The 21,784-nt window shown below is 40.4% G+C and overlaps 1 protein-coding gene across 3 annotated transcripts in view; it reads left to right on the top strand.

The window, feature by feature from the left end:
- Positions 1-21,784, top strand: part of phip (pleckstrin homology domain interacting protein) — a 198,864-nt gene that overhangs the window by 104,534 nt on the left and 72,546 nt on the right. For 2 of the 3 annotated variants that reach the window (XM_063040329.1, XM_063040326.1), the window contains exons 12-15: positions 1,721-1,761; positions 3,741-3,842; positions 13,147-13,300; positions 19,038-19,172. In XM_063040329.1, the coding sequence (XP_062896399.1) occupies positions 1,721-1,761; positions 3,741-3,842; positions 13,147-13,300; positions 19,038-19,172 (432 nt within the window). The remainder of the gene's footprint in view (positions 1-1,720; positions 1,762-3,740; positions 3,843-13,146; positions 13,301-19,037; positions 19,173-21,784) is intronic. The other variant, XM_063040327.1, reaches the window with a different exon arrangement.

The following is a 21,784-nucleotide window of genomic DNA, read 5'->3' as shown; positions in this document are numbered from 1 at the left end:
AATGACATTAAACAATCTTGAACCTTAAGCTCTCCAAATTTTTGAAGTTTTTCATTCCTATTATTGTCCTGGTAAATCATCTGTTGAGTAAACACTCAACCATACTTTCCATTCTTCCAAAAGTGTGGTACTCAGAATTAAACACAATATTTCAGCAGAGATCCTGGATAACCCTAGATTCCTGGTTAGGGACATGGAGCTGAGGAAAATAGAGGGTTAAGGGTAACCCTAGGTAATTTCTAAAGTAAGTACATGTTCAGCACAGCATTGTGGGCTGAAGGGCCTCTAATGTGCTGTAGATTTTCTATGTTTCTATTTCAGAACTCATTTGCAAATGTGACTTGACTACCATATTTTTTTGGTTTAATTTCACTTCCCCTGGATGCAAAGCCAAGGTTCACCTGTGCCAACATTCAAAAGATTTGTGAATTTGCACAATCTCAAAATAAGTGCCATATCTTTTGCAATGCAAGTTGTTCCCTCTTTGCTCCTCATTAAGTTGTAGTTGCCATATGTTTGCCCACTTTAATCCTGCTTCTTATATACATTTCGAAGTTGCATGCGATAAACTAATTTAAAAATTGTGCTACCTATATGACAAGAAAAGGCAATGCCTGGTACTGATCTCTAATGCAAGCATATATCTATAATATATTATAATTGCAGTGAAGGCTGATGCATTCAGTGGCAAATTACAGTGTAAGTTCTTTGATCTGATTCTGTTAATGAGGAAACCCACTGGGAAACCTTCCCTGGCAAGTTTGCCAGGAGGATTTTGAAAGAATTGTGGCTTAATATTTGTAGAATGCTAGCTCTACAAAGTAATTTTTGAGGAGTTTGTGTGCATTATAGATTCTTCAGCGCAAGTTAATATTATGAATTCAAATTTGACTATGATCCATTAAATGCTGAAAACTAATATGCAATCTTGGTGAATCACACGATTTAGATCCAATTCACTGGATTGTCATTCATTTAAAAGGATTTTATAGAGTTTCATGTCATGAAGTGAAACATAAATGGCTTGCCTCTTTTTCCTTTGCCCTTCTCCTCTATTTGTAGCTTTACTTCCTTCCTTACTCTATACTTTCCCCTGCTCTGTTCTCCCTACAACTCCATTCTTAACAGTTAAGTTGGTCTTGGGTCTCATGACCAAATTGTCCACTTGCATAGAAAACAACCAGAAGTTAAATATTTACCAAGGCTAGAATTGTATAAGCAGTTTGGGAGGAAGTGAGTTGATATTATATTAACATATGGGCTTATAGTTTGTGCATTTTGTAATAAGAATAATTCAAAACAAAGAAGGATATTCATTCATTAAGAATTGAAACTTTAGGGAAGGCAGTGCAGAAAATATTGAGAATCTTAGTATATCCCTGGAGATAAGTCTAGAGGGTGTTGCATTGCTAAATATATATTGTGGTAATAGACTCTCTGTAGCTTCATTAGAAGTGGTGGAACTTGAGGTTTCTTCTAGTCACAGAAATGAATCCATTTACAAGTAACAAGGAGAGTATGGTAAGTACATAAGGAATGCTGATTGGTAAGAGATGGTTTTGCAGCATTGGAATACTTATGCACTATGTTTAATTAATTATAAGACTGAAAAATCTGACGTGTACTGATATAAAAAAAAATTAAAAATTATAGATGCTTAATTTAAAAGGCGAAAAAGATTACAGTCAATTAATTTAGCTCCTATTTATATTTTTGTTAGGACAAAGTTGACAGTATTCAGTTCTCCAACGCAAGTGACAGGTAAGAATAATTTTATTTATGAAGAGATTGTTTGTTTGTTTGTTTGTTATGTACCATGTCGTATGATCATGGTCTTTCCAGGACGGTGATTGTTCTTGGCAAATATTTTTACAGAAGTGATTTGCTGTTACCTTTTTCTGGGCAGTGTCTTTGCAAGACAGGTGACCCCAGCCATTATCAAAACTCTTCAGAGACTGTCTGCCTGGCATCAGTGGTCGCATAACCAGGACTTGTGATATGCACCAGACCCTCAGATGACTATCCACCACCTGCTCACATGGCTTCACATGACCCTGATCAAAGGCTAAGGAGGTGCTACACTTTGCCCAAGGGTTACCTGCAGACTAGTGGAGGGAACGAGCACTTTACACCTCCTTTGGAAGAGACAATTCTCCACTCTGCCACTCATCTTTAGGGGTGAAACCTGGAATAGGCCCTTCCAGCCCTTGCTAGTTTCAGGTTGGCTGTTTGCCAGCTCCTTGAATTGTTTGTTAAAAATGACTTATTACTTAGTCTGTTGAACTTGAATCATCTTGTACTTCAATCTTTTAAATATGCAAATTTCCAGCTCATTGAAATATGTCATAGAAACTTGTTCATTTGCTATTGGGTTTGTAATAGAAAAATGGAATGCTTAGCAGGTCATACCATGTGTATGCAAAGAGAAACAGATTTTTCAGAGCAATACTTCGACAGAATTGGAAAAAAAGGGAAGAAAAAAGTTAGTTTTAGGTTGTAGACATATCTCTGAAGTGTGAGGCTAGGGCTGCTGTTGTGAACACAAACAAACAACATTATCAACACTGTGAAATTTAGAAATGATAAGCTTTTATGACTACAAATCACTAACCCTAACCGTACATCTTTGGAAAGTGGGCGGAAACTGGAGCCCTTGTGGTCATGGGGAGAATGAACAAACTCCTTACAGACATAATGAGGGATGGAACCCTGATTAGTGATTGCTGGCGATTGTGCAAACTGCAATGCTGCTGTGCCGTCCACATTTAAAAAGTACTAAGCGGAACAGGCCAGGCCAATGGAGAAAGGAATGCTCAGTCATATATTATGGATGGACAACGATAGCAGAATTGGCCAGTCCTGAGGCAAGCAGAGAAGGTGCGATACCTGAATAGTTGAGTTCTATATTGAGTTCTGAATGCCGCGGTGTTCTGAGATAAGATGATGGTTTTTTCCTTGTCACTGTAGATAAGAACAGGTTTTGCAAGGAATATACTGTGAGAAAGGGAGTGATCAGTGGAGATGAAAGAACAGGAAAAGACAATGGTCTCGTTCACCTGAAATTAAGCTTGTTTCTCTTTTGACAAATGCTGCCTGATCTGCTAAGTATTTCAACAAGTTTTCTATCTTTATTTAATAATCTGGTGTTTTTTTGAATTTCATCATGCTGCTTTTCTGAGTAGTGACATTTCGAAGGACAGCCTTGAAGTGCCAAGAATGCCCAAGCCCTTTGCCTGAGGAAGCCAACTCTAATTCCATTGTCTGACTGCCTTTCATACCATAATACCTCATACTTCTTGAGGAATCACTTTCTTGTCTTCAATATTCACACTTATTAAGCAACCAGCAGTTTCTTGGTAGAAGTGATCATTAGCCTTTTTCCAGAATGAAGTAGAGAATGCTATAAAGTAGTTACCCTTGTTATGAAGAATATTTTCAACTTTCTCCAATTTTTTTTATGACTAATGGATAGTTGTGTCCTCATATCACATCATTAAATGGTCCAATTTATTTATTTGGTTTCTTAAGTACTTCCTTGACTCTTTTGAATAAAGTTTCATTGCGGCTTTCTAACACTGGTATTAAACAAACCTGTTTTCTGAAATTGTTCATTCTTCCCTTTCTGAGTACAAATCACAACATTGCTATTAGCTAGTAATTTGGCATTATTTTCTTTGTGTAATATTGTTCTATGCTTTCCAAACTTTGTATAATATTACAAGTAAAGTTTTGGTTTTCAGTAGGTTTGTTAGTGGAAGCCGTGATGGGACAGCAAGGATCTGGCAGTTCCGTCGGCAGGAATGGAGGAGCATTTTATTGGATATGGCTGTCAAGCCTGCTGGGTGAGTGACTAGAGTCATCTTCAACTATTTTTATAATTAATAGTGCTATGTATAAACAATTCCATCACGTGCTTGGAGATTCATCTAGAAAAAAATGTTCAGAAACTACGGTACTATATGTCTATTTAGAGAAAGAAATAATAAAAAAGTTGTCTCAGTTATTGCAACACACATAAAAGTTGCTGGTGAACGATGCTGCCTGGCCTGCTGCGTTCACCAGCAACTTTTATGTGTGTTGCTTGAATTTCCAGCATCTGCATAATTCTTGTTGTTTGCGTCTCAGTTATTGATTGTTTTTGGGGGAATTTGGTTTTGTCTGACAATGTCAACGTTCATTGTTCAGCCTTAATTCCCTTTGAGATGGTGTTGATGAACTACTGCCTTGAATAACTCCAGACCTTCTGGTCTTAATATTCTCACTGTGCTTTTAGAAATGAGTTCCAGGATTTAAACATAGTGGCAAAGAGTTGGTGATATATTTCCAAATTGGGATGGACATGCATGTAGGTGGTGATATTCTTGTGATCTTGAAGTCAATTTCCTCCTTAGTGGGTAGAATCATGGGATTGGGCGGTGCTGTTGGAGTAGCCCAGATGATTAACATCAGTGTCTTTTGTAGATGGTATGCAGTGAAGCCACAGTACTTGCACAGAGGGAATGAATGTTTAAGGAAGTGCTTGGATAGGTTTGGTCTGGGTAGTGTTGTTGAAGTCACATTCATTGGGACCAATGGATAATTATTCCACTGTGCTTCCAAGTTGTGCTTTTTAAATGGTGGAAAGGATTTGAGTATGTCAGGAGGTGAGACGCTTGCAAGGTATTTGACCTTTGTCCTACACTGAATTTGGCTACAAGTCTCCACATTACTATCATAACCACAATGATTTCTGAACTTGGAAAACAAAGAAATCCACTGGCAACTTTCTAGATACTAGACCATAAACAAGGATCAGAAGATACTCCGGGTGCTCTGGTTTTCTCCCACATTCTGTTGTAACTTGTCCTGCTGTGATTAGGCTAGGGTTAAATAGGTGGGCTGCTGGGTGGTGTGGCTTGTTGAGGCAAAAGGGCCTATTCTGTGCTGTATCTCTAAATAAATAAATAAACTAGTTGAAAGCCTTTTTTCTTTCCAGTATGAGGCAATAAATTAGTATTATGTCTCAGACCTCAACTACTGAACCAAAAAGAACTATTTGGGCAAACTTGAAGATCAGACTTATCAAGTTCTTGTTCAAGTATGTAAAATGAATTCAATCTTTCTATATCTGCCTGTCTCTTAACATTCAGAATGTCCCGTTTCCATGCTGTAACTAATGAGAATAACTTTGGAAACACAGACTGCCAAGTGGTTGTTGGCCTTTCATTTCTAATGATTCTAGAACATAGCAGGAACAACACAGGAACAGGCCCTACGTCCCACAGTGTAGTGCTGAAATAAATTAATTATTATCAAATTGTACTAAAATAATCCAATCTGCTTTCACAATCTCCATTTCATTCACACTATCTAAAAGACTCTTGAATGCCTCTATAGCATTCTTTTCCATTGCCACCATCCCTGATATCACATTCCAGGCGCCCATCACTCAGGATATAAGAAAAAACAACTTAGCCTGCACATCTCCTTTGAAGTTAACCACTCTCACCATAAATGTGTGCCTTCTGGAGTTAGACCTTTCAACCCTGAGAAAAAGATAATCTTGTGTATATATAAACCTTTATCAGGTCTCCACTCGGCTCCTCAGCCATTTGAGATTAAGCAACTCAAGTTTGTCAAACCTCAACCATTGTTGCATGTTCTCCATTTCACGGACATCCACTCTCACCCCATCTTCCTTCCACATTAATAGGGATAGAGCTCCTCGTGTCCTTACTTGCCACCACTTGAGCCCCTGCATCCAGCACATCATTCTCTGCAACCTCCGCTATCTTCAGTGGGATCCTACCAAAAAATTACATACTTATCTCTCCCCCTGCCACCTCTTCGGACACGGTGGAGATTTCCCTCTCCCCCTCCCTCTCCACCCTCTCCCCCTCCCTCTTCACCCTCTACCGCTCCCTCTCCACCCTTTATCCCTCCATCCTCTCCACCCTCTCCCCCTCCCTCTCCACCCTCACATTTTCACCCTCTCCCGCTCCCTCACCCTCACCCTCCCTCTCCCATTCTCTCTCTGATTCTCTCTCTCCATCTCATTCTCTGTCTCCCTCTCTCTCTCTCCCCCACACTCTCTCCCACTCTCTCCCCCTCCCCTCCTCTCTCCCCCCTCCCCTCCTCTCTTCCCCCTCCCCTCCTCTCTTCCCCCTCCCCTCCTCTCTTCCCCCTCCCCTCCTCTCTTCCCCCTCCCCTCCTCTCTTCCCCCTCCCCTCCTCTCTTCCCCCTCCCCTCCTCTCTCCCCCGCTCTCATTCTCTCTCGATCTCATTCTCCCTGTCTCTCCCTCCCCCCTTTCCCCCCTCCCTCTCACTTTCATTCTCTCTCGCTCTCATTCTCCCTCTGCCCCTCCCCCTCCCCCTTCCATTCTCCCCCTTCCATTCTCCCCCTTCCCCCTCCCCTTCCCCCTCCTCTCCCCTCTCCCCCTCCTCTCCCCCTCTCTCTCGCTCTCATTCTCCCTCTGTCTCCCCTTCTCCCCCCTTCTCCCCCCACTCACTTATCTGTATCAAAGATGTGCATTGCGTAAGTAGGCAGTTTTTGTTTTGCAGTTAATTGTCTGCTAATTGCACCTATTTGTCTTCTCTGTTACCATCTCACATTCAGTTGTATCACAGCCTGTGATCTCCTATGCTATATCTTTCCCTTGTTCTGCATCTGCAGGAATCTTTAATGGCATCAACAGGCCTGTAGTTTACCTGACTACTTTGTACATTAGATTAGATTAGATTATGAGGACACACAGTCCTCTTTTATTGTCATTTAGTAATGCATGCATTACGAAATGATTCAATGTTTCTCCAGAATGATATCACAGAAACACATGACAAACCGACTGGAAAAACTGACAAAAACCACATAATTATAACATATAGTTAAAACAGTGCAAAGCAATACCGTAATTTGATAAAAAGCAGACCATGGGCAAGGTGAAAAGTCTCAAAGTCTCTCGAAAGTCCCAAAGTCTCTCAAGTCCCATCATCTCACGCAGACAGTGAACCTCCAGTGCTGCAAACTTGCCAATGCAGCATCCTGGAAGCATCCGACCACAGTCCGACTCCGAGCCTCCGACCAGCTCTCCGACACCGAGCACCATCTCTGTCGAGCGCTTCGACCCCGGCCCTGGCAACAGGCAATAGGCAAAGCCGAGGATTTGGGGCATTCCCCTCCGGAGATTCTCGATCACACAGTAGCAGCGGCAGTGAAGCGGGCATTTCAGAAGTTTCTCCAGGTGATTCTCCGTGCTTCTCATGGCTGTCTCCATCAAATCAGGATTGCGCACGGCCCCCAGTTAACACATACGATATCATTCGGAACAGCCGCGCGCGCTGCATCACGTCTCCATCTCCTCCTCCCTCCTGACATCTGACATTTTCTAAATTTATCCAGACAAGCTGTTTCTCTCTGTTGTGCTGTATGTGCTCAATGGTGAGGAGGGCTTTAGCCCTAATGGACTCCATTACCACAGCTGTAATGAAGAAATGAAACCAGTGCTTCAAAGAGCTTTCAAAGCATTGTTTCTCGGAGTGCAAGCTGATTGGCACTCATAGTAACATTTGTCAGGGTAAGATATCAATGAACAGTTAGGAAAGTCAAGATGTAGCAGATCAGACATAGGTTAAAAGGACAATTAGAACTGTGAACAGTGCAGCCATTTTGAACCAGCTCTCCTTTTAACTTGACCATGTCTAATCCCAAGGACTTTCTCTCTGATTATGGTAATTTCACAGTTATCATGAGCCCTGACATCTGGAACTTCCACAGTGAAGACTGACGCAAAATACTTAATGAATTTGTCTGCCATTTCTTTGTTCCCCATCACTACTTCTCCAGCATTGTTTTCAAGTGGTCTGATATCCACTTTTGCCTCTCTTTTACATTTTATGTACCTGAAGAAACGTTTGGTATCCTCTTTAATAATATTGGCTCGCTTACTTCCATATTCTATCTTTACCTTCTTAATGACTTTTTTAGTTGCCTTCTGTTGGTTTTTAAAAGCTTCCTAATCCTCTGACCTCCCTTGTTAGACATAGTTATGTCATCTTTCCCATCTTTCCTTCAGAATACTTTTTTCTTCTTTGGGATATATATATATCCTGTGCCTTCTAAATTCCTTCCAGAAATTTTAGCCATTGCTGCTCTGTTGTCATCCCTGCCAGTGTTCTTTACCAGTCAGTTCTCACCAGCTCCACTCTCATGCCTCTGTAATCCCCCAAAACTCCACTATAATACTGATACATCTGATTTTAGCTTTTCCTTATCAAATTTCAGAGTGAATTTGATCAAATTCTGATCACTCTCCCCTGAGGGTTCTTCTAGCTTAAGCTCACTTCTGGTTCATTACACAACACCCAATCCAGAATAGCAGATCCCCGAGTGGAATCAACCACAAGTTGCCATCTTGTAGGCACTCTAGCAATACCCCCTCCAGGAATTCAGCACCAACTTGATTTTCCCAAATCTACCTGCATACTGAAGTCCCCCATAACTTTTGCAACATTGCCCTTTTGGCATGCATTTTTCTTTCTCCCGTTGTAATTTGTAGGCCACATTCTTACTATCGATTGGGAGTCTGTATACAACTCCCATCAAAGTCTTTTTACCCTTGTAGTTCCTTAGCTCTATTCGCAATGATTCAACATCTAACGAACTATGACCTTATGTAACCTCTTCCTCAAGATCTGATTTCACTTTTTACCAACAGAGCAATGTCAGCCTCCCTGCCTTCTTGCCTGTCTTTTTGATACAATGTGTATCCTTGGACATTAGTTTCCCAACTTCTCTCAGCCATGATTCAGTGATGCCTACAGTATCATATCTGCCAGTCTTCAATTGTGCTTGCTAAAAGTTCGTTCTCCTTATTCTGTATACTGCACACCATCAAATATAACTCTTTCAGCCCTGTATTCACCCTTTTTTGATTTTGTCCGCCTTTTACATCGAAACTCATCCCATTGACTGCAATTTTGCCTTATCAACAGCCTCTCCTCATTGCACATTCCTCTGTTTATAAACCAGCTACCTAATCTTCAGCACTATTATCCACTTTTCCTTCAATACATTGCATTTAAATATAAGCAGCTTAGGACACTAGTCATACATGCTCAATCTTTTGATTCCTAACTTTGTTTGAGATCTTACTACCTGCCTCCACAATCTTTCCACTAACTGTTCTGGCATCTTGGTTCCTATCCCCCTACAACTCTAGGTTAAACCCCACTGTGCAGCATTAATAAACCTTCCTGATAGGATATTAGACCCCTCCAGTTCAAGTGCAATCTGTCCCTTCTGTATAGGTCCTACCTTCCCTGGAAGAAAGCCCAATGATCCAAAAATCTTATGTCTTTCCTCCTGCACCAACACTTTAGCCATGTATTAAACAGTATAATTTTCCTACTTCTGGACTCACTAGCATGTGGCACGGGTAGCAATCCTGAGATCACAACTTTGGAGTTCCTACCCTTTAACATAGCACCTAACTCCTTGAGCTCCCTCTGCAGAACCTCGTCACTCGTCCTGCCCATGTAATCATGGACCACGGCCTCTGGCTGTTCACCCTCCCACTTGCTGAGGACTCGATCCAAGATATCCTGGACCCTGGTACCCGGGAGGCAACATACCATCCGGAATTCTCGCTCTCGTCCACAGAACCTCTTGTCCTTTTCCCAAACTAATGAATCCTCTATCACCACAGCGTGTCTTTTCTCCCCCCTGACCTTCTGAGTCACAGAGGCAGACTTAGTGCCAGAGACCTGACCACTGTGACTTTCCTCTGATAGGTCATTTCCAACCCGCCCCCCCCCACCCCCTTCAGTATCCAAAGTGATATATATGTTGTTGAGGGGGATGGCCACAGGGGTAACTCCACACTGGCTCCTTAACCCCTTTCTCCTTCCTGACTGTCACCCAGTCTCCTGTTCCCTGCACCTTGGGTGTCTCTCTGTATGTCCTATCAATCGCCCCTTCTGCCTCCTGAATGATCCAGAGTTCATCCAGTTCCAGGTCCAACTCCTTAATGTGGATTGTTAGAAGCTTTAGCTGGAAGCAGTTCTCATATTTGTAATCATTAGGGACAGTGAAGGCCTTCCTGCCTTCCCAAATTCTGCTGGAGGACCTGCCTGGCATCTCTACTATCCTAGGTGAGCAGAAATAAAGTAGGGAAGAAAAAAAAACTTAACCTAGATGCAGGCAGCATCTACAAAAAAAAAAGTACAGTTGATGTTTCGGGCTGAACCCCTTCGGTAGGACTGTAGAAAAAAAATAAGATGAGGAGTAGATTTAAAAAGTGAGTGGAGAGGAGAGAGATACGGTGATAGGAGAAACTGTGAGGGGGAAGGATGAAGTAAATTGATTGGTGAAAGAGATACAGGGCTGGAGAAGGGGGAGACTGATCGCGGAGGACAGAAAGCCATGGAAGAAAGAAAAGGGGGGAGGAGTGCCGGGGGAGCTGATGGGCGGGCAAGGAGATAAGCTGGGAGAGGGAAAAGGGGATGGGGAATGGTGAAGGGTGGGGGGGTGCATTACTGGAAGTTCGAGAAATTGATGTTTATGCCATCAAGTTGGAGGCTACCCAGATGGAATATAAGGTGTTGTTCCTCCAACTTGATTGTGGCCTCATCGCGATAGTAGAAGAGTTCATTGATTGACATATCGGAATGGGAAGTGGAATTAAAATGGGTGGCCATTGGGAGATCCTGGTTCTTCTGGTGGACAGCATGTAGGTGCTCAGCGAAGCGGTCTCCCAATCTACATCAGTTCTCACTGATATACAGGAGGCCACGCTGGGAGCACCGGACACAGTATATGACCCCAATAGACTCACAACTGAAGTGTCACCTCAAGTGGAAGGACTGTTCGGCGTTCTGTATGGCCCCAGTATATGAATCCATGGCCTCCTTTTGTAATGAGGCCACACTCAGGTTGGAGAAACAACACTGTGGCGACCCACTTTCTAGCACACACAAACCGGCTCACGAAACAGCGTGCGCAGGCAGAGGGCCGGCCCCAAAAAGGGCGCCAGGCCATCTTCACCAGCAGGGGGAAAATCTCACGCGCGGAAAGGGTCTGAGAATATGCATTCCCCACAGCAGTCCCGCCCCAGGGAGGGCGGGAACGGGAAGACTTTAAAGCAGGCCGAAAAGTTTGAATAAATCTCTTTCTTCGCAACTCCAACTCACGGACTACGTATGGTTATTTTAGCGCTGTGTGTAGCCCACCGCTACAACACCTTATATTCCGTCCGGGTAGCCTCCAACCTGCTGGTATGAATTTTTTGAACTTCTGGCAGTACCCCCGCACTTCTCTCCCCCCCCCACCCTCACCATTCCCCATCCCCTTTTCCCTCTCTCACCTTATCTCTTGCCTGCCTATCACCTCCCCCTAGTGCTCCTCCCCCCTTTTTTTTCTTCCATGGCTTTCTGTCCTCCCTCATCGGACTCCCCATTCTCTAGCCCTGTATCTCTTTTAGCAATCAACTTTCCAGCTCTTTACTTCATCCCTCTCCCTCACGGTTTCACCATCATCCTGTGTTTCTCTTTCCTCTCATCTCACCACTCTGACGATGGCTGCCATGCTTTCCCCTGCCTTCTTTTTATTAGCTCATGCTAATCAATCCCAAATGTCAATTGGTCACTGGTCAAAGCTCTTTTTCCTTGTGAAAATAAATTTAAAATTTAGAGGGCAGAGAGGAACTCTTGTAATGTTTGGGCAAAATATCTTCCTTGCTGTTGTGTTTGTTTCTGGCTTTCAGTATGTGCTGCTGAATGAAAACTCTAGTGATGAATTATAAACTAACTGGAGCTACAAAGGTTATAGAGACATTTATGTGAGGTAGAGGGGAGAGAGGAAAGTGCTTTTGACATTGTCTTAATAAATATAGCCCACTTATATGGCACAGTGATGCCAAGGCAACATTCTAAATTTACATGCCTTTTAGACTAATGAAGTTGCAACATTAGTGCACTTAATTATGTATATATAAATAATTTGTGAAAACACAAGTGGGCAGTTTGTTCAATTGGATTTGGTTTATTATTATCATCACATGTACTGAAGTACAGTGAAAAGCTTGTCTTGCGTACTGTTCATATAGACCAGTTTTTACACAGTGCATTAAGGTAAAACAATAACAGAATGCAGAAGAAAGTACAACAGATACAGACAGAAAGGGCAGTGCAGGCAGACATCATAACAAGGTAGAGAGTGGGGTGAAGAGTCTATCCTATTGTACTAAGCGACCATTTAATAGTAATAGTAGGATAGAAGCTGTCTTCGAGTAGTGGCATGTGCTTTCAGGCTTTTGTATCATCTGCCTGATGGGAGAAGGTAGAAGAGAGAATCTCCAGGTTGGATAGGGTCTTTGATTATGTTGGCCGCTTTACTGAGCCAGCAGAAGTATAGACAGAGACCATGAAGGGGTTTCTATAACAGGAATATGGCAAGAATATATTGTACATGTATGTTATGCATCTCACTACACTCTATAGTCCTTTGCTTTGACCCATTGTACAATTTCTGTTGACAGTTAGCTACATGTTCACTGTATAATTTAGAAATAATGATTTAGATTTTTTAGTCACTTGTAACTGAGAATTTGACAGAATTGGTGACTAATTTATAAATATATGCGGTGTTGAAATCTAATTTAGAATTTAATTGTATGGAAGATAAATATTTTCTCATCATGTGAATCACAAATCCTCTGGAATGATGCTACTTTAATCTGAAATTTACTAATGAGAAAGGGGAAAATATTTAATGTCCTTAAGTTACCTGCCTTAATTCATTTAAGGAAGGGTAACTATGCCAATAGCTGCATTAGCAAACATTTTTGCCTCTTATGTTGTGGACATGAGTTCTTTGTTAGGGTTGAACTTGTAATTGAAGCTAACATTCCAATGCTGCATCAAGGAGAAACTGAAATGTTGGTGCTTTCTTCTTGGTTCCTATTGTGTTCTTTCATTGCTTAATCATCATTTTCGTAGTTTGAAGGCAAAGAAATTCTTTACATCCCGTGATAACGATATGAACATTGTTGATCCCTTTTTCACAAATTATGTGAACCACTTTGAGCTATTATTTGGACATAATGAGGTGGAGAATAAACAAGAGTGATTTGGAAGTTTAATGTTTTTGTAACACGATTTTGCTTATTATAGGCATAATCCCCAGGGTTTGGAAGACAAAGTGAACAAACTAAAAGTAACCATGGTGGCTTGGGATCGGCATGACAGCACTGTCATTACAGCTGTCAATAACCTAACACTGAAGGTTTGGAACTCTTGTACTGGTCAGCTCATACACGTTTTAATGGTAAGAATCTGCATTTTTCATTTCGATTGAGATAGTCTAGCTAGAGTACCAGAAAATTCCAGATTGTGTTGGAGGATGAAGTGTTATCAATGACAAAAACTTTTTCAGAGCTTATTACCTTCATTCTTTGCTTAATCACTTCAGATATTCCTACAGCCTACTTCCCATTTTCTATAAAAGTATCTCAATTATTATTGCTGTCTGTGATCCTATCATTTTATCTCCCTTCCTTTTATTTCTTTTGGTTTTTTATTGATCTTTGTTTTCTTTGACATTCTATTATCTTGCTATTCTTTTCATTTTTAAATTCATTGCCTGTAATTTTTATTATAGCTTATTCATATTTGATATAAACATTGGCAAGATAGGCTTGGTTTGGATGTTTGGGCATTTTCATCACATAAATTGGAGTCAGCTGTACTTCTACTAGAAATGTCTCTTGAAGGATGGTGTGTAAATATGGAAAAGGAGGGCAGCAATGGAACATATTTTCCACCTGGAACATTAACATTCTATTAACGTGTCTGTGGATACCACAGCCACCTGAATATTAGTCCTACAGAAATTGAAGCTGAGGGATTACTGATGGAAACAAGAAGATCGTGGTGCACTTCATGTCATAGTTGGGGATTTCAACCAGGTCTATTTGAAGAAATCCCAATCTAATTACCATCAGCATATAACCTGTAGCACAGAGGTCCCAACACAATCAACAACTGTTATACTAAGATGCTTACCCTTCCATGCCTAGAATGCATTTTGGGAAATCTGATCACTTGTCTGTCCACCTCCTACCTGCTTACAGGCAGAAACTAAAGAGTAAGGCTCCAGAGAATAGGACAACAAATAGGTGGTCATAGGAGACAGAGGAGTGGTACTGGACTGTATAAGGACTCTTCAGATCCACAGATGAATGAATCAATGCCTCATGCTGTCACAGACTTTATAAAAACTGTTGTAAATGTGTGTCCCCACAAAGTCATTCAGAGTCTTCTCCAGCTAGAAGCCCTGGATGAACCAAGATATTTGCAATCTACTGAGGACCAGATCAGAGGCGTTCAAGTCTGGTTACCGAGAACATTACGTGAGGTCCAGGTACGATCTCCAGAAAGCCATCTCATGGGCAAAGTGGCAATTCCAAGCCAAACTTGAATCAATGAGGGATGCTCGACAGTTGTAGAAGGGCTTGAATGCTGTTTCTTCTTATAAAGTAAAATTAAGCGGCATAAGTGACAACAGGGCTTTGCTTCCAGATAAGCTCAATACCTTCTCTGCTTGCTTTGACTTTCAATACATGGAGGAACCATCATGAACTCCCACAGCCCTTGATGATCCTGTGACTTCAATCTTTGAGGCCGATGTGTGAGCATCCTTAAGGAGGGTGAACCCACGGAAAGCATTTGGCACAAATATAAGTACCTGGACAAATAGTTAAGGTGACTGGATGTTCAGTGAGATCTTTAACCTCTTGCTTTGGCAGTCTGAGGTACCCACCTGCTTTAAGCAAGCTTCAATTATACTGCTGCCTAAGAAGAGCCTGGTAACGTGCCTCAATGGCTATCATTCAGTAGCATATACATCCAAAGTGATGAAGTGTTTTGAGAGGTTGGTGCTTGAGACCTCCTGCCTGAGAAGCGATTTAGATCACTCCAATTTGCCTACTGGCACAACAGGTCCACAGCAGATGTCATCTCATTGGCTCTTCAGTCAACCCTGGAACATCTGGACAGCAAAATGCATACATCAGGATGCTCTTTATAGACTACTGCTTGGCATTCATTGCTATCATCCCTTCAAAGCTAATGAATAAGCTTCAAGACCTTGGCCATCTTTGTGCAATTAAATCTTTGATTTCCTCACTTGCAGACCCCAGTCAGTTTGGATTGCCAACAACACTTCCTCCACAATCTCCCTCAGCGTAGGTACACCACAATGCTATGTGCTTATCCCCCTACTCTCCTTGCTTTACACACAGCCCAATGCCATATTCGTTTACTTGTGACGCCACTATTATAGGTGAAATCAAAGATGGTGACAAATCAGCATATAAGAGAGAGAGATTGAAAATCTAGCTGAGTAATACCATAACAACAACCTCTTACTCAATGTCAGCAAGACCAAGTAGTTGATTATTGACTTCAGGAGGACAAAACCAGAGGTCCATGAGGCACTCCTCATCAGGGGATTACAGGTGGAGAGGGTCAGCAACTTTAAATTTCTTTGGTGCTACCATTTCAGAAGACCGGTTCTGCGTGCAGTGCACAAGTGCAATTATGAAGAAAGCACAACAGTACCTCTACTTCCTTAGGAGAGTATGAAGATTCAGAATGACATATAAAATTTTGAAAAACTTCCATAGATGTGTCGTGGAGAGTAAATTGAATGCATCACAGCCTTGTATGCAAATATCAATGCCTTTGAAAGGAAAATCCTACAAAATGTAGTGGATACAGCCCTGTCCATCATGGGTAAACCCTTCCCCACCATTGAGTACGTCTACATGGAGCGTTGTCGCAGGAAAGCAGCTTCCATCAGCAGGGACCCCCACCATCCAGGACATGCTCTATTCTCGCTGCTGCCATTAGGAAAAAAGTCTAAGTGCCTCAAGACTCACCACCATTGTTCGGAAAGCGTTATTACCCTTCAATCATCAGACTCTTGAAGCAAAGGGGATATCTTCACTCCACTTGCCCCATCACTGAAATGTTCCCACCAATGTTCCACCTAATTTTTAGTAGTGTGTGCAAAAATCTTAAGTAGTGCAAATTTTTTTCCTGTGACAAAAGTATTTGTGCACTGAATACACACATGGTGCAGTTTATGTAGGTTTACAAAATATTTGACATAAAACTGCACAGAATAACAACAGAATAACATACACATTTAAGTCACTCAGTTATTTTTTTCTCTCTCCTGTCTTTGGCATTTACCCATTCTTTGTAATCTCTATCTAGACTAATAGAGCTTCCATCCAATTGATAGCTTTTGATTCTCATTGACATGTCCAAATGACATTCACCTAAATGGTTTCTCAGCTTGTTTTTGAGTTGATTCATTAGGCTAAAACCTCACTCACAGTCCGCACTAGACGCAAGAAAGGTTTCCCCAATGTCCATCAACTGTGCAAGGTCGAAAAACTCTTCATTTTGAAGTACAAATGCCACCATTTGAGGAAAGTTTGAAATCAGTTTGGCTTTAAATTGTTCTTGCACAGAAAATTTGAAGTCATTAAACTGTCTATTACGGTATTTTCAGCTAGAAAACCATGACATTTTAGACATAAGGCATTAACTTGTTGATCGCCAAATGTGAAGTCACAATCTGCAAATGCAGAGAAATCAAAAACTGACCGTTCTTGTACCTCATCTTCAGGAAACTTTTGATCTTTAAGTTTGATCGCTTTCGCTCTTGCTCATCTGTACTCAACTGTAACATGCGTAGCTCTCCTGTAACAGGTAGTGACGGGTTCTGTTGCCTGAGCTTTTGTACACCGTCCAAATGCGATTTACTTGCCAAATGATGCTTCAAAAAGTCAAGTTTCCAAATATCATCCCACTTCTTTCCACTAGCAAATTCTCCAGCAACTTTCACATCACGACAATACAAACAGATAACTCCAGTTTCTGAATCATACATAAATAGTTCTCTTAGCTGAACGTTCATGACCTCATAAGCTTTCGGTGTAGCAGTTTCTACTATTTTGTTAAGCCATTCAACTTTAAACAAATTTGCAGTTCCTTTGTGCTTCACGCCCTTCACTTCTTTTAAATTTGACATAGTGAATCAATATCTTTTTCAATAAAAACATAGTAAGCTACCTACAGGATTTGAAACAGATCTTTGTAAATTTTACGATATGAACACTGTCCGCTAAACATGGCTGCCGCCGTGATGCAGCTGTACAAACCAGAACAGGAAAGGTGAGGTGACACAAATTAGTGATGTGCATTGTGGTATTTGAAAAACTGACTAACTAGTTAACAGAAACATTTAGCTAAAAGATTATTTTCAATAAGTATAATTATTAATTACTACATTATTTTAGGCAACTAATCTTTTGTGCGCACATTAATTTTCTTTGTGCACTGGTTGAAAAACGTGTGTATGCGTGCACACGCGCACAGCTTAGAGAGAACATAGCTTCCCACAACTTACGGACTCACTTTCCGGGACTCGTCAACTCATGGTCTCGATATTTGTTGCTTATTTATTTATTTTGGTTGTTATTCTTTTAGTGTTTGCACAGTTTGTTGTTTTGCACACTGGTTATTCACCTTGTTAGTGCGGTCTTTCAGTGGTTCTATATGGTTTTGGATTTACTGAATATGCCTGCAAGAAAATGAATCTCAGGGTTGCATATAGTGACATATATGTACTTTGATCATAAATTTACTCTGAATGTTGAACTTTGAGATGGCAGATGAATTGAAACAGGTATTTTTCATTGGTTTTCAATGTAGTAGATTCTGAGTAACATCATAGAAATAACTGCAAACTGAGAATTGGGAAGTAGAGAGGAACTTAGATAAAATTACAGTCTCCGAGAATCTGTACTAAGCATGTCATAGGAGTTGCAGACTGACTAGTTCCTGGGTGCTGGTGGACTTTATTTTCGGGTCTCGAAGGGAATGGCTATTAAGATAGTTCACGCATTTGTCTAAATTTTCCAAAGTTCTCTAGATTTGAAGAATGTTCCCTTAAATAGAAAATAGGAAGTGTTATTTATTTTTCAAAAAGAGATTGAGACAGAAAGCAGTTTATGTCAGCTTAACATCTGTTACTTGTTGAATGTTTGAAGCTATCATTAAAGATGTAATAGAAAGGCACTCAGAAAAATTCAGACAAATTTAATAATGCATTTCTGAAAGGGAATTTGTGTTTGACCTATTAATTGGATTTCTTTGAAGAAGAAACATGCTAAGGATAAATGAAAACCAGTGGATGCACACTGCATTTGGAGTTTCGAAAGGTGTTTGATAAAAGCTCATGGTGTTGCACATAATGTACTATTGTGGTTAGAAGATGGGCAGAGATAGTAGGAATAAGGGAATTGACACGAGTTCTTTCTGATTGGCAAGATGTAACAAGTGGTGTGCCACAGAGTTTGTGGCTTGGGTCTCAACTTGTTATAATTTATGTAAGTGATGTGAATGAAAGGACAAAAGGTATGGTTGATAAGTTTATAATAAATGAAAAATGTTCATTTTGGCAAGAAAAATTAAAAAAAAACATCATATGTAAGAGTTAAGAGATTGCAGAGTTTTGAGAAGCATCAGGATCTTGTGTCCCAGGGCACGTTTTTTTTAAAGACTAGGATGCAGGTGCAGCATGTAGTTTGGAAAGCTTACAGGTTGTTGTCACTTAATTGATCAGGAATTGAATAGGTAAGTAGGCAGAGTTTGCCCAAGTTGTACGGGGCATTGGTGGGTACTCATATGGAGTGCTGCAAGTGGGATTGGTTTTATTAAGAGTGGATCTGAATGTGTGGAAACAGTACAGGGAAGGTTTATTTGACGCATGCCATAAGTTATCTTGTCATAAGATAGCTTATGTGACGCAGTTATAAAATCATACAGGATGAAAATAGGCCCCTTTAGGCCCACATTAACATGTTGAACACACTAGGTTTATATCTCCTGGAGTTTAGCAGCAAGAATGAGAGTTTAATTGAAACAGTGATAATAAAAATCTTGCTGTATTACAGATTGTTAAAAATTCAACAATTATTTTGTTCCAGGGGCATGAAGATGAAGTCTTTGTACTTGAACCACACCCCTTTGATCCCAGAGTTCTCTTCTCTGCAGGACATGATGGCAATGTGATAGTTTGGGACCTAGTAAGAGGAGTGAAAATTCGATCATACTTCAATATGGTATAAAATTGTGCTTTCTAAATTTATTATAAATATGAATTTAGTCGATTTCATTTCTAATTAAGGCCATTATTGTGTGTAATGCTTTTAAGTGGAAACAATATTCCAGTGGTCTGTTACCTTGTTGCCTTTGTGATATTATCATAATACTTTGACTAGAACTTTCCTAACTGTCTCTGGTGGATATAATAAAATAAATGAGGAATGCTATCTAAAATATAATATTCTTAAAATAAAAATCATCAATAGATAATTACGAATTACATGCAAAATAGAATGCAGTTTTTCACTTGACAGATGCTTGCATGTCAGACAACAATAACAAAAAAGAAATCCTTTCTCCTACCTTCTGATCTTCTGAAAGTGTCACCTTTAATAGTTTAGTGCATATTCCAGGTCTTTTTCATGAGAACTCTCTTAATTCACATCTAGGATGATAACAAAGCCTGGTCAGGTACTTGCAAAACAGCTGATCACATGTTCAGACACTTGACTTTTGACATTGACAAATAAATAATGTTTAAATAGCGCTATCCCATTTTTCCGACCTACCCCCACAAGTCCAAAGAGCCTCAAATGTTGAAATTTTATTGTGGGTATCTCAAAATGTTGGTACAATTGATACAAACAAAACTGAATTTCCTCAATTCAGAGTGACACTTTCATAAGAACATAAGAAGTAGGAGCAGGAGTAGGCCATCCAGCCCGTCTAGCCTGCCCCGCCGTTCAATAAGATCATGGCTGATCTGTCCATAAACTCAGCTCCATCTACCTGCCTTTTCCTCATAACCCTTAATTCCCCTACTATGTAAAAATCTATCTAACTGTATCTTAAATATATTTTGTGAAGAAGTCTCAACAGCTTCCCTGGGCAGAGAATTCTACAGATTCACCACTCTCTGGGAAAAACAATTTCTCCTCATCTCCGTCTTAAATCTTCTCCCCTGAATCTTGAGGCAATGACCCCTAATTCTAGTCTCACCTACCAATGGAAACGACTTTCCTAATTCTATCTTACTTAGCCCTTTCAAAATTTTGCATATTTCTATAAGATCCCCTCTCATTCTTCTGAATTCCAGAAAGTATAGTCCCAGGCGACTCAATCTCTCCTCATAGGTTAACCCCTGCATCCCTGGAGTCAACCTGGTGAACCTCCTCTGCACTGCCTCCAGAGCCAGTATATCCTTCCTCAAGTATGGAGACCAGAACTGCACACAGTACTCCGGGAGGGTTCTGATTTCAATTAAAGATTGGCTTCTCGGCTGACTTTAACTGAAGCAGATTAACAATAATAGAACAATTATTGGGAGTTCAGACTGATAATCCTCATGTATTTCCAAGAGAGGATCGTGTGTGTTTTGGAGCTGAAATTCAGGTCACCACTGAGGCATTCAGTGAATGAGAAGCTAAGCAAGAAGGTACTTTTGAAATAGAATACTTGCTTTAAACTTCTTCACATTCTGTAGACCTTCGCATATTTTGGTGCAGTTTATTTTGAATCATTTTTTTCTTATTAGCTGCAAGGCTCCGTACATTCTGAATAAAATAATAACACAACATGGCAAGCTTCTCATTCTTGTAATACAGTGGATTCTGGTTAATTGGACCCAGTATACTTTGGCCCAATTATGCAGCTGCCCCAATTAGCCAGAGTTTCACGCAAATAGTTAAAAAGGTATTAAAAAACACAAATTACCATTTAACTGAAAAACAAATTATGTGTTTAAATGAAATACAGAACAAATTAGAACATAGCCAATGCTATGGCAGTACTATAAAATTCTGTATTAGTTTGTTATTTTTATCGACAGAGGAATTCATCTGTGTATTCTGCCATGTTTTTGGTTGACTGTAAATGAACAAAGTCAGTAATTTATTTGACTAATGTCAAACTGTTTCTTGGCAGCTTGCAAAGGTTCGAAATTTTAAAGTAAAAATTATCAAAAGGCATTGCTGTTTGAATCGATGTCCATCACCCCAGGTGGATAACATAACACAGGCACATGCAACTGACGCTATTTAAAAACTGCACTCTAATCACATCCAATGGCCACACATGTGCACGTGACTGATACTGGTTAGAAACTGTTTGGCAGCAGTATCATGTCCCAAGAAAGTAAGCGGCGTAGTGTCTCAAGTAAATGAAAGGAATCCCAGCTATTTTCTCAATTAGTTTTTGTTTTCTAAGAGTTGTTTCAAATAAGTATCGGCCCCAATTAACCGACTCTACTCTACTTCCGTTATGGTCATTGTGTGGAGCTTTGTTTCAGTGCGGTCTCAAATTGGCTGGCATTAGGTGTAGATCTTTTGCTGGGAAGATGTCTGATATGCTAGCATATATTGTGACCAGAAACACCTAATCCAATATTATGACAACTTCAGCTGAAAATTTTTACTAATATAGTCTCCAGATGATTTCAATTTTGCACCGCTGGAAAAAATATGACCTTCTGTCCAGTATCTAGGCTAGTATTTTAAAATTATTTCACTTCAGCCTTTAATGCATTTCTTATAACTTTTAAAATATACACCTTAAATGTTTTAATTTTTTTAATATTATTTTGATGTCAAAAGCAAAGCTTTGTAGGATTTATCACAAAGCAAAAGCTTCA

This window comes from Mobula hypostoma, chromosome 2, assembly GCF_963921235.1.
Source record: "Mobula hypostoma chromosome 2, sMobHyp1.1, whole genome shotgun sequence".
Classification (NCBI taxonomy): domain Eukaryota; kingdom Metazoa; phylum Chordata; class Chondrichthyes; order Myliobatiformes; family Myliobatidae; genus Mobula; species Mobula hypostoma.
This window is presented reverse-complemented; position numbering and strand designations above follow the sequence as displayed.